The following is an 11,937-nucleotide window of genomic DNA, read 5'->3' as shown; positions in this document are numbered from 1 at the left end:
AAAACGCGTGTGAATGCTGAAAAGCTCACGTTTGAATTTGTAGTCATATTAAATACAATTTGATGCATTTATTTACAGATTTAAAAATACATTTGCATGTGACAGTTGTGGCCTTTTCTGTGCCAGCCGCACGTTTGCGTGCAAGTCCAGAAATTGAACAGAAGTTGCACACGTTTGGCTTCGATGGTTTGACATTGATTTCGTGTGTGTGATGATCACTTCTCAAATCCATCTTTTTTTTTTTTTTTTTCTTCATTTGCTGTGAACAGAAGATTGTACACTCCAGTTGCATTTGTGGCGCCAAACGGGGGTTGTTGACGTTCCACAAGCAAGAAACGATTGCTGGAGAATTGCCTCAAACTTTCTGCAGAATTCTGGAGACGTGATTGACGAGGACGTGAAAATCACGTCTCTGCACTTTCAACAATCGCGATCAGAGAAATCAGTCGCTTCCGATTTTCTGTCCCATCATGAAATGTTTGAGGAATTTGTGATTAAAAAAAAAAAGACAACGAAGTACTCAGCGCGTGATCCGGTGGACTGTTGAGTTGCCCTAGCGGTTGCCTCCGTATTTGGCGGTCCAGTCGATGCGGCCGTGAACCGGCGGCACGTTTGCGCTCCTGGCGAAGGTGTGGATCCCGGAGAAGCCGGCACTTGGGCAAGGCATTTGAGGAGCCCGGAAGTCATCGTGCTCGATTGTTTGGTTATCTGGGGATCAGCACGGTCACTTTCACGCTCAAAACCTCAACATGGATCATTCGTCATTCTTGCTTATATTGACCTTTATTGGAGAAGATCGTATTCTTGGCCAGTTTGATTTTGGAGTCGATTCTGAGATCGGCAGGCGTCGACAGATCCACTAAAGGTTTGGAAAATAGACACTTCTTTTGGACCATAAAATCTGAAACCAAAACTAAAAAAACTGCGGCGCGCTGACGGAACTTACCAGCAGACGGGCCTCCGATCTGCGCCAGTGGACTCGTTTGTTTACCGTCTTTCGTTTCTGACTTCTCAAGAGGTGAAAGATTTGTCTTGGATACGAAAGAGTCTGTTGAAGACAAGTGATACAAAACGCAAACATCATTTGACGAAAGGCAACAAAAAACAAACTTGTATTTTGTTGTTGGCCTGACCTTTAAGAAGCGGGAGTTCAACTTCCTGCCTTTGAGCTAAGCCCAAAATGTCCCACAAGCTTTTGCCGACTCCCTCGTTTCCTGTCGAAGATCTTCTCTTTGGATCGATGCCTGAAAAGCACAAAAAGGTTCGAGAGAATTGACTTTTGCTTTGCTGCTGGCCAAAATACAAATCAAAAAGGTCCAAAAAAATCCCCCCCCCCTTTTTTTTTCTTCTTCAATGAATCAAAGAACCATTTGTTGGGGAATTTAAAAACCATGAAATAATTTGTCTTAAGTGAACACCAACATAAGATTCAAAACAAAACTACAACAAAAAAATCAATGCTCATTATTTGCAGATCCAAGATTGCGGTCCAGCTCCAGAATCCAGGACAAAAATCGAAAAACCCTGAAACTATTTGGCTTAAGTGGTTAGTTGTTCCAAAACATAAGATGAAAAAAAATATATATATATAATTAAATATGTGCACATGCTAAATCTATCAATAATAATCAAATATATTTGAATTATTATTTGTAATTTTGTTTTCTTTTTTGGGTGGGAAATCTACAGAGCACCACTTTCATATTGAAAATTGAAAAAAAAAAATTGGGGGGTGGAAAATGCATGTTTCAATGTTTGTTAATTGCAGTTTGTTGGCATTTGCAGGCCACCCGCTTCCTTCCCGTCCTCCACGATTGGCCGTGATTGACTAGAGGTGAAAAGTCACAATACCACCATTCACCACTTTAGATACTCGAATTGGTCAATAAAAAAACAAGACATTTGCACTTGTTTGGTCCATCTGTAATTTGTGTCATATCTGCTGACTGGGGAGTGCTCGGTCCCATGTGCCCCCCCCCATGTGCCCCCCCCCCGACTTAAGGGCGCATCCTGACCTGGCAGGTATCTGGACTGCCGCAGGTAGTGCTGCTTGGGAGACAAGATGGCCGCGTCACCGTTGCCCCGCCCATTGCTGCTTCTTGGTTTTACCGGCACGGGAGTCTTTGGCGCTGGAAAACTTTGGTCCATTTGATTGTTTTGTTTTTTTTAAGAACTAAAAAGAATCGAGTGGAATCCTTGCGGACGAGCACTTACCAAGCGTCGGAGTCCTCGCAGGCTTCTTGATCCCTCAAAGGGTTGATGGTCGGTTTCTTGGAGATGGAAACGCCGACGTCGGCGTCGTCGGCCGTTTCCCAGCTGTCCACGGATTGGACGGACGTCTGACCCCATCGCCTTCGTCCGGCTCTCGCTCTGCTAACGCTGTTGGCTGGCCCCGCTTTTGTCGGCTTTGATTTCACACAAAACAGGAAAGAAGGTCATGTTTTTGATTTGGAACTATGTGAGGTGAAGATGAGCGATCCACGACCTACAGCCAACGGTTGCCTGTTGGTCACCAGGCTGAGCGCTTCCTGCTGTTCTTCTGATGAAAGCGAGCCGGGACAAGCTTGCTGCTGCGGCGGCGGCGGCGGCGGCGCGTCCGCTTGCTGCTGACACGCTTGGCTGGGATGAAGCGTCTGATGGAGCGCTTGGCTGCTGCTGTGGGACTCGGCCGGCGCCCTTTTGGCCTCCTGAGACATTTTGTTGGTCTTACAAGGCACTTTTCCTTCCACGCCTCCTTCGCTGTTCTTTGACTGCAACTTGTGCTGCTTGCAGAACTTGAGAGGGACGCCAAGCGACTGACCCACAAAGAAGTAGGGATAGCGCAATGCCTGCAAAGCACGCCGAAACACGGATTGTGTTGAGGAGACGATATTTGCTGCCCTCAAAAGGAGTTCCAGTGCACGATACTGGATCAGCCACAGACGCGCCGGCCGCCAGATCGTATCGGGGTCGCCTGACGATGACGTCACGCTGCAGGATTGGCCGGAGAGGATACGTTTAAAATTGTTTCATAAAAGTTATATGGAGAAAAAAAATACGGTTGACGTCCAAACATTGGAAAGAAAAGATGTCATTTAAATCAAATGCAAGGACTGAAATTGTCAAAAGGTAAATAAACCGAAGAATATAAAAGCAGGATAGTTGAAGAAATAAAAAAAATAGATTGAAGCAACGTCGCGTACAGAAACGAAATGCGCCTTTCAGACGTGTTGGGTTCGGTTTCTTTTTGAGCGGTTCACAAATCACACAAATAATTTTCATGATAACAGGAACACGTTAGCAATCGAAACTGACAACATTTGCCACATGTCAGGCAATGCATTTGTGGATTTATCATTTATTCAATATTTCTTTGTTTACAATTTCAGTCCGTACATTTTGTTATTTAAACGCCATCTTTAAATGTTTTCTTTCCAATGTTTGACGTCAACGGGATCCTTTCCGGCCAATCCTGCAGTGCGACGTGTTCGTTTAGGCGATGCCATCCGGCAGCCCGATCACATCTGGGACCGAAAACGGCGAAATAAATCCATAAATAAAAGCCACACATCAACCCAACCAGCCGGTCTTGAATCTGCAATTAATCAGCAGGATGGCCGGAGGAGGAGAAAGAAAATCATTCAAAACATGAAAATTTGAGCCTCCAACAGTTGGATAAAACGTTTTTCTTGATTTAAGATTTATGCAAACAGCCTTTTTTTTTTCTTTCTCGTGTGCATGTAAAACATAAAATATTATTATTATTATTATATTAAATAATATAAATATTAAAAAAAAATATTCCCAGCTTGTTGTCCTGTTAAGTTTTTTTTTTTTTTTTTAAATCCTCTTTTTGATGTACCTGAGCCGCATTGGGCCTTTTCTTGGGATCCCACTGCAGCATGTCCTTGATGAGCGCGATGGCGTCATCGCTGGCGTTGGGAATGAGAGAGCTCAGGCAGGTCGGGACACATTTTGGAAAGCGGAAGTTCATGGAGCTGGCTAAAATGTGGCCCTCGGGCCAGTCTGCCTGATGCGCGAGCAGACATGCAAACAAGAACGGCGGCCGTCAATGCCGATTGGCGCTCGGATCAACCTTGAGCGGCTGGACTGGGAATTGATTTGCTGGTTTGGAGATGCGGAGGAAAAAAAAGGCCGCTTGCTCACCTTCTTCAACGTTCCCAGCACTTGGCAGATCTTGAAGATCTCGTCCACCTCGCTGTTGCCGGGGAACAGCGGCCGCAGCGTGTACAGCTCGGCCATGATGCAGCCCACCGCCCAGATGTCGATGGGGGAGCTGTACGAGGTGAACTTGAGCAGGATTTCCGGCGCTCGGTACCTGCTCAACACACAATCCGCTGGCGACATCTTGTCTCTCAATTTGGCGATTTGTCCTTTGGCTCTCACCATCTGGTCGACACGTAATCCGTGTATGGCGGCTGCGAGCGGATTTCTCTGGCCAGGCCAAAATCGGCAATCTTCACCAATTCGGGGCCGATGCAAAGCAAGTTCTCTGGTTTCATGTCACGGTGGAAATAGCCTGCAAGCAAATGTCGCATTGAAGTCGCTCTGAAGTCACATTTGAGAGCATTTGGACCTTTTCAAGAGCCACAGGAAAGGAAATTGTCTTCAAGGACGAGATACGCTCCGATATCGGATGAGATGCCAGGACACAATCGTTTCATTCTCGCCTTCTCTTTTATCATCAGCAGCAGAACAAAATAGGCTACACAAAAGGCGGCCATTTCTCCCAGTGCCGATCTCATTTTGAAAATGGCGCCATCTACTGGTGGGCGTGTGTCAGTAAAGTTGTTTCCAAGTTTGAACTTTACAGTGGAACGGCAGCGTCAGATGCTTTCCCAGCCATCCCCGTTGAAAAAACACAATTGACTAATATACTTGTCCATGGCAGTGACTGACATACATATACATGTATATTAGGGTTAGAATAGTTTTGGCTGAGCTGGCGTCAGTCCTAACTGTTTTGGAGCAATAGATGTGATGACATATTTTGCTTTTCACTTTCTACTACCTCAAAGTTGATCTGCGCGTGTATTTGTAGCGTTCAAATATTTGCCAAAGAAAGCAGAGAATCATTTCTTACCGTGTTTATGCATGAAAGCTACGCCAGACAACACTTGAAACATCATTTTCCTGATCTCGTTTTCCGAGAACATTGCGTAGTTCCTGGCGGCATCAAAGATGAAAATCATTTCCAAACATGAATTGAAACGCAAAACAAATGATGCAAAGTCACATTTTACCTCTCATTCATGAGCTGGTAGAGGTTTTCTTTCATATACTCAAAGACAAAGAAGAGGTGATCGTTTTCCCTTATGACCTCTTTGAGTTTGACCACATTGGGATGGTTTAGTTTCTTCAACGACTGTAACGGGGGAAACAAAAGACATCCGTAACAAATCCTCTTGATGCATTGATATTCAACACAATGAGTCCTGGGAAGCAAACAGTCATGAAAATCAATGTCAGAAACCATTCTTGATCAGATTCTCACCTTCAACTCCCTCAGATTCATACACTCTTCCCAAGAATAAAACTTCCTCTTCATCCTGAAAAAATGACAACATTTTCAGGATTCTTGTTTTTTAAGTTTACAATCTACTTTGTAATTGGCAAATGGATTACAGTTCAAATGTTCCAACTGCTTTCTTTCTTAGGTTTTTGCATGTAATCACAATTTAATGATCAACTTCCTGTTTATTTGATGTTACAATCAATCAAACTGACAGAAGCTTGGTTGAAACCAGAGGGCAGCCATCTTACGTTGCCAGAGTTTGTAACGCGCGGTGGCTGATCAGCCATGGACGACGCAGCTGGATAGAAAAAAAATGGAGGGCAACAAAAAAATTGGAAGTCCACAGTCTTACTGTATTAAAAGGAAACAAAAACAGTGGGCTTCTCGGCGCTACCACGCGTCACGATAAGCGTCCACGTCCACGGCGTCAAATACGTTGATGGCCAAAACGAAAAAGCGCTGCATAGGCACAACAAAAACATGGGGGCGCCCCCCTGTGGCGCGGTGCCACATTGCGGATTCATTCGTTGCAATCTGATGCAAGTGTGTTCTTTGAGAGGCGCTTTTGACTCCATCCTGGCGTATAAACACACGCTGATAACAATGTTTTCAGCAAAAAAGCGAACAGAAGTTGCCAGTAACCGCGGCAACATAAGATTACAAGTCCATTCTTGATTAGACACCGTAAATCCGTGCCCTCGTCCGTTCCATCTACTTTTGGGCCAGTACGCCACAATTGTGTTAACATCACCAATCATTTGATTAGATGGCAGGCAGCTGCTAGAATCTGTGTATCCAGCAAGACTCACTACAGCTTTGCTTACCTTGCGTGAAGCCTTCACTGGCAAATACTTTCACGGTAGTGAATAAAAAGTAAAAGTTCCATAATTCATCCATTTCAAAGTGATCCTTACGTCACTTGATTTCTTCATACTTTCGGTTTATGAGCCAACTTGGTTGACTGCGTCCGCGTTCAGCTCCAAAACTAAGCGCGTCTGACCTAAAAGTGGCAAAGCTGCACTCACCTTTTTATGGCAACCAGCTCGCCAGTCTCATTGCTCTTTCCCAGGAGTACACTTCCATACGTGCCATCCCCCAATTGTTTGAGTATCGTGTAGCGGTTCATTTTCCCACGGCTGGCCCCCCCCCTCCTCACAGAGGAGACTGCAGACTGAACAACACGGTATTATTATTATTTTTCAGACTGCCAATCGTCACCATCTCCTCTCTTTTGAAATACCGAAATGGAAGTTGTGGTTTTGTCCTTTACCTGTCCTTGTGGCAAGGAAATTGGACCGTCAGCCAGCGCCTATGTGGATGCTGTTGGTCGTTAGATGGATGCCTCGCTCAGCTCAACGGACGCAGATAAGCCTTTGACAGCAAACACAGCAATGCCCAGTGAGGGGAAGGGGATTAAGTTGACACGCGGCTCCCAATGTGTGCCAGGAAACAACCTCAGAGGACAAGCGAGATGTCGCAGGTTGAATCGAGGGCCTTTTAAATGCTCTTAGAATGCACACAGTACCACAAAAGACGGCCAACAATTTAAATAAATCACACATTAACTATAGTTATTTACGTTGTCAATAACATCAAGTAAAACTTGCAATTACAATTTATACTGTATTTGTTTGTGGCATTTGAGGACACAATGGGCTCTGTGATAACCAAGTCAATTATGAATATAGTTTTACTTTCAACTACTCAAAATCAGACCTATCTATATATTTTTTCTTTTTTTTGTGAACCTTCACATGTTTTGACAACCTGCTGATTTATTTATTTTTTGCTTTAAGTGTTTTTTTTTTGTAAATACTCTTTTATTTGATATAACACACCCAATCACATAAATACATATATATATTAAAAAAAAGAAAATGGAACAAATACCACTCAGGGGTTCAACAAAAATGATACCAGTATGTTTTACTGTACCTGTACTTATGTTGTCCAGTAGATGGCGATGGAGCACCTGAAAACTGCCCAAACCAAAAGCTGCAGATGCGAAACGCATAAAGATTGGCACGTCTTTCATCGATTGCTTTGGGCTGCTTCTTTCGTCCTAACCCGGAAGCTGCTTCGCTTCTGCTTGTCAATAAACAACCACGCGCACACACACGACTACAGAAATGAGCGAAGCACAAAACGGAGAGATGCAGGATCCAATTTCAGTTCACAACTTTTCGGAGCGATTGATGGAGCAGACGGTTCACTTTCACGTCATGAAACTTAGCGGCGGCTTTTACCTCTGGGTCGGTTCGAGTCCACTTCTGACCAACTTGGCGGTTTCAATGAGCAGCAGATACGTGAGTCCAAAAGCGGATGGCTCGTCGACAAGTACAAATGACTTGGCATCACTTGCAAACGTCTTAAGAAGGGCTCGTCACGACAAACGACTTTCCCCTTGCAAGTGATCACGATGCTGTTAATGATGACGTCATCTGATGCGGCCTTCGTGCCTTGCGAAAACATGTCTTTTTTTGTGACCGCACAAAAAAATGGTCCACTTTTGGATTCTTCAAATCGTTGCATATTCAGATTAAATGAATGAATACATAAATCAAGACCTAAACTCAAGTAGATGTTAATCCGGGAGGTGTAAAAGAAATGGGCACATTTTGAGTGAAAACATTTTGATAGATAAAAAAAAATGTTTCAGTGCAACTGAACCCTGTGTGTCTTTTTTTTTTTTTCTTCCAGGATTCAATGCCATTATCCACGTTAGTGATGGGGGACCCTTCAGATACTGCTCCAAACTCTTTGGCGCAGAGATTAGGTAATGCTGGATTCTTCTTTTGTTTCACACAATGGGAAAATGATACTGTGGGATTTCACATCTGACCACAATCTCGCTGACTACAAATCTTTTCCAATTTCAAAACCAAACTTTCCTGTCACGTAAAATTAAATGTCCGTCACTGGTTCGCTTCTGTGGGCATATCAAAAATGCACATGAAAAGCAAAAGAAAAAAGATTTCAAAACTCTATTGGAGTTTATAGATCAGTGGTTCTTAATTAAAAATCAAAGAGGGCAGCTTTAAAAAAAATAAATAAATCAACAAGAACCTGAAATTTTCAATGTGCAAGAAGTAAATATTCATCCCATTTTCACTATATTACTGATTAATAGGCTGAAGTGGGGAGCAGAAGTATGACAGCAGCAAAAATGATTGAAGAATAGTAATTATAATAAAATCTGCAAACGTATTGGTTGCTCTGGTATGAGTAAATGAACATTTTAGTTGCACTGTCAAATTTTAGGAGGAAAATGGCACCAATTGGAGCCCTGCCTAAATATTTAGCCATTTCTAAATCATGTAGAATTGGATTCAACGTTATTATGACTGAATTATTCCAAAAATGCTTGTTTTTCCCAAAACTAAAATGACATTTACAGTATGTTGCAAGATTTTTGTCGAGGGCTAGATCCAGAGATTCCGGACCAGAATCCTTCTATTGACGACCTCTTTTTAGTTCAAGTCACATATGAAAGATGGACCAAAATGAGTTTTTCGGTTTCCACTTTGATGTCTGCACACACGATGGTGAATATTTCCACATCTATTTACTAATTGCGCGCTTCCATCTCGTTTTGCAGCCAAGAAGACGAAAAGGAAGCAAGTGTTTGTTAGTTACAGCCTTCCGACGACGGACTCCAGCCTCGCTCTGCTGGTGGAAAACAGAATCAAAAAGGAGATCGAGCTCCATCCGGGGAAGTTTTGATTTTTCACACGGCGTCGTTTCAATGACATCCAGCACACAATAACATCCAGTGTTCTTTTATTGACACAATAAGTTAAGTGGTTTTATTATCAAAACATGTAAGCCGATGGCTTTTTGTACAAATACGTCATTAAAAAATGAGACTTAGAAAACCGTTTTAGTGGCTGAGTCGATGTTTTTTTTCCTTCAGTTTAACTGTTGCAAACAAACAAACCATACGAGCTGTTGAAAATACAAGACATGCTAAAGAAGTACAAGGAAGATGTTGGATCCTACAATTCTGTCTGGAGTAGTGGGATAAAAACGTTAAACGTTACAATGTGATGTGCTTCTATTCTATCATAACGGTCATGTCAATCGTCGTTATTGAACGGCACATGAACACAGTTTGTATGCAGTACGAAGTATTCCTAACAACAGCCAATCTGCTTTATTCTAATCATAACTAGTTGTGCTTTTTGGGCTAGTTTATCATAGGAGCAGGATGACATCACAGAGAACACGGGTGAGACTGCATGGAGCGGGAAATTCAAGCAACAAAAACGGGGCGGCATGACCAAAATGTCCCAAAAAGCAAATCAAGCCATTGCAAATGTTGAGAGTCATCATAAGACTTGTGGAAGAGTCCATTCAGCTCTCATGTCGCTGGAGCATTACCTGCAGTCTCTAATATAGCTACACATGCGGTGCGCCAAGGTCTCCGGTTGCACATGATGCAACCATCATACACCTTCACCAACCGCTGTAATGCTTACTTTTGACGAAAATCAGAGGATAAAGTGCCACCGTGGACCACCAAGAAGAAAAAGAACAACTTTGTGCCGGTTGGTTCATGCAAAACGGTGATAGTGGTTGAGGCAATCCCTGCATCTGAAATGACTTTCAGACGCTTGATTGTGTCTCTTGACTTGTAGTGCAAAAAAATAACAATTAGAAGATGGCAACTTATCCTGATAGCTGCTCTGTTTGCCTTCATCGGCTCCTTGGACCTGGCAAGACTTTTGTCAAACAAGATCACATTTTTGGGCAATTTTTCAATTACCGTAAAATCCCGTGATTAACAAAATCATCCTTAAAAATATCCCCCCCCCCCCCACTGTACCCGATTTGCTGCGTAGGGCCCCATTGTCCGTGCGTATGGAGGACCAAAACTGCCAAAATGAATACAAGTGAAAATAAAAAGGGATAAAATACAAAAATATATATATAAATGGAAATTAAAAAAACAATATATATATATATTATTTTATACATACAAATAAATGACTCAAAAAATAAATGTATAGAATTAATTATCAATAAACACGCTCTGCTCTTGCATTTATTTCGTGCTGCAAACGCTCTGTCAGGTGAAATATTATTCAAACGAGGGGGCGGTCCTAAGCGTGTCTTGGGTTCGACTAGGCCTTTGCGAATTGCCTTTCAATTGTTGAGTGAGCGAGTCGGCGCACAAATAATTATTTTTATATATTTCTTTTTCTATTTATTTTTTGAATTTCCTTTTTTTGTGTACTTTTTTTTTAAATTTAAGAATATATATATATTTGTTTTTTTATTTCATTTATTTTTTGTATTTACTTTTTTAAATATATTTTTTATATCCGTTTTTATTTTCACTTTTATTCATTTTTAATTTTGGCAGTTTTGGTCCTCCGTACGTGTGTATTTTTTTTCTGGGCCGAAATGTGTTCCTTGGGGGGCCCCAATTTGCCGCTGTCCTCCCCCATCGACAAGAGTTTCAGTGGATGAAACATGTCCGTGAGCTTCGTACGTATTGCGGCACTGTAACGCGTACTTGACGTGTTGTCCAAATATTTGATCCGCACCCCCCAACTCGTCGACAAATTGAGTGTTATTCACGGGATTTTACAGTAATAATTGGACTACAAATGACAACTTTATCTTCATCAACATCCCACCCTCACTTTGTATCATCCGGTTCATAACCAGAGGTGGCAAATTCAGGTCCAGAAAGTCAAAACCCTGCCACAGTTTGGCTTTAGCCCCTGGTGCTAGCTAGCTAGCTCCCTAGCAGCTAAATGAGCACCATGGGAGCTAGCTAGCTAGCTAGCACCTGGGGCTCAAGTGCGGCAGGATTTTGACTTTCTGGACCTGGATTTGCCAACCGTGTTCCTAACCAATAGTTCCCTTCAAATTCCGGCTAATCGCCGAGCAACTCACTGCAGTCGTGCTCAAACCCCGTTGGCCATGGCGTGGTTGCCAATCACCTCGCCACCAGTCGCCAAGGAGTACGAGGCGGGCACGGCGGCCAGGGCGGTGGCAGCCGCCACGGTGGCGCCGCCGGTGGCCGACAGGTGAAGCGGCGTGTCGTGCACGCGCGAGTAGTCCCGGTCGCCCTTGGCCAGAAGAAGGTGCTGCTCGCCCGGATGGAGCAAGGTCTGGCGGGTGAAGGTCTCTCCGTCGGCCAGCGTCTCGGGCAGCGGCTGCCCCCGCGGCTCGGGCAGCAGCAGCAGGCAGATGATGCACAGCAGCGTGCAGCAGGCGAAGATCACGTGATGCAGGAAGTAGCCCTTCTGGTTGTGGAGCTCCATGATGGGCGCCGTCAGCATGCCGAAGCCGGCGCTGGCCAACACCAGGCCCAGACCGCCGCCCCTGCATCCATGGCAAGAACTTTTTTTTATAATACGTCCATCCTAAGCGCAAGTTACCCATCAAACTCACCTAACAGTATTATTATG

General features: G+C 43.6%; 3 protein-coding genes across 13 annotated transcripts in view; 1 reads left to right on the top strand and 2 right to left on the bottom strand.

Annotated features, from left to right (window-relative positions):
* Window positions 1–53: 53 nt before the first annotated feature.
* On the bottom strand, window positions 54–7,951 carry LOC144062227 (serine/threonine-protein kinase MAK-like). 3 transcript variants are annotated; one of them, XM_077583363.1, is made up of 17 exons: window positions 7,762–7,951; window positions 7,451–7,600; window positions 6,786–6,886; window positions 6,541–6,686; window positions 5,495–5,549; window positions 5,244–5,365; window positions 5,084–5,166; window positions 4,387–4,519; window positions 4,147–4,318; window positions 3,842–4,009; window positions 2,490–2,828; window positions 2,215–2,405; window positions 2,016–2,137; window positions 1,134–1,244; window positions 947–1,048; window positions 782–859; window positions 54–708 (listed from the first exon to the last, which is right to left on the bottom strand). In XM_077583363.1, exons 4-17 carry the CDS (start codon window positions 6,639–6,641, stop codon window positions 554–556), a joined length of 1,932 nt encoding a protein of 643 aa, XP_077439489.1. In that variant the 5' UTR covers window positions 6,642–6,686; window positions 6,786–6,886; window positions 7,451–7,600; window positions 7,762–7,951; the 3' UTR covers window positions 54–553. The 3 variants fall into 3 exon arrangements, with proteins under 3 accessions (XP_077439489.1, XP_077439490.1, XP_077439491.1); XM_077583364.1 differs by having other exon boundaries at window positions 7,451–7,510; XM_077583365.1 differs by lacking the exons at window positions 6,541–6,686; window positions 6,786–6,886; window positions 7,451–7,600; window positions 7,762–7,951 and adding an exon at window positions 5,764–5,966.
* Window positions 7,556–9,395, top strand: psmg4 (proteasome (prosome, macropain) assembly chaperone 4). The gene is made up of 3 exons (XM_077583388.1): window positions 7,556–7,821; window positions 8,216–8,291; window positions 9,114–9,395. The coding sequence occupies exons 1-3, from the start codon at window positions 7,645–7,647 to the stop codon at window positions 9,236–9,238; spliced, it is 378 nt and encodes a 125-aa protein (XP_077439514.1). The 5' UTR covers window positions 7,556–7,644; the 3' UTR covers window positions 9,239–9,395.
* slc22a23b (solute carrier family 22 member 23b) overlaps window positions 9,279–11,937 on the bottom strand; it is a 41,754-nt gene continuing 39,095 nt past the window's right edge. For all 9 annotated transcript variants that reach the window (XM_077583369.1, XM_077583368.1, XM_077583373.1 and 6 more), the window contains one exon: window positions 9,279–11,851. In XM_077583369.1, coding sequence (XP_077439495.1) covers window positions 11,431–11,851 — 421 coding nt within the window. In that variant the 3' untranslated portion in view covers window positions 9,279–11,430. The remainder of the gene's footprint in view (window positions 11,852–11,937) is intronic.

Source organism: Vanacampus margaritifer, chromosome 13 (assembly GCF_051991255.1).
Source record: "Vanacampus margaritifer isolate UIUO_Vmar chromosome 13, RoL_Vmar_1.0, whole genome shotgun sequence".
In the NCBI taxonomy this organism is placed as follows: Eukaryota; Metazoa; Chordata; class Actinopteri; order Syngnathiformes; family Syngnathidae; genus Vanacampus; species Vanacampus margaritifer.
Note: the sequence above shows the minus strand (reverse complement) of the source record. Positions and strands in the feature narration are given on the sequence as shown.

Bases quoted from the DNA above. Each gene is read 5' to 3' on its own strand.
- LOC144062227 (XM_077583363.1), bottom strand. From the start codon at position 6,641: ATGAACCGCTACACGATACTCAAACAATTGGGGGATGGCACGTATGGA. The intron at 1,245-2,015 runs GTCAGGATGCGC...TGTGCTTTTCAG, and splicing joins GCAGTCCAGATACCTGCCAG to GCATCGATCCAAAGAGAAGA. The intron at 1,049-1,133 runs GTCAGGCCAACA...TGTCTTCAACAG, and splicing joins TGAACTCCCGCTTCTTAAAG to ACTCTTTCGTATCCAAGACA.
- psmg4 (XM_077583388.1), top strand. From the start codon at position 7,645: ATGAGCGAAGCACAAAACGGAGAGATGCAGGATCCAATTTCAGTTCAC. The intron at 7,822-8,215 runs GTGAGTCCAAAA...TTTTTCTTCCAG, and splicing joins TTTCAATGAGCAGCAGATAC to GATTCAATGCCATTATCCAC. The intron at 8,292-9,113 runs GTAATGCTGGAT...CTCGTTTTGCAG, and splicing joins CTCTTTGGCGCAGAGATTAG to CCAAGAAGACGAAAAGGAAG.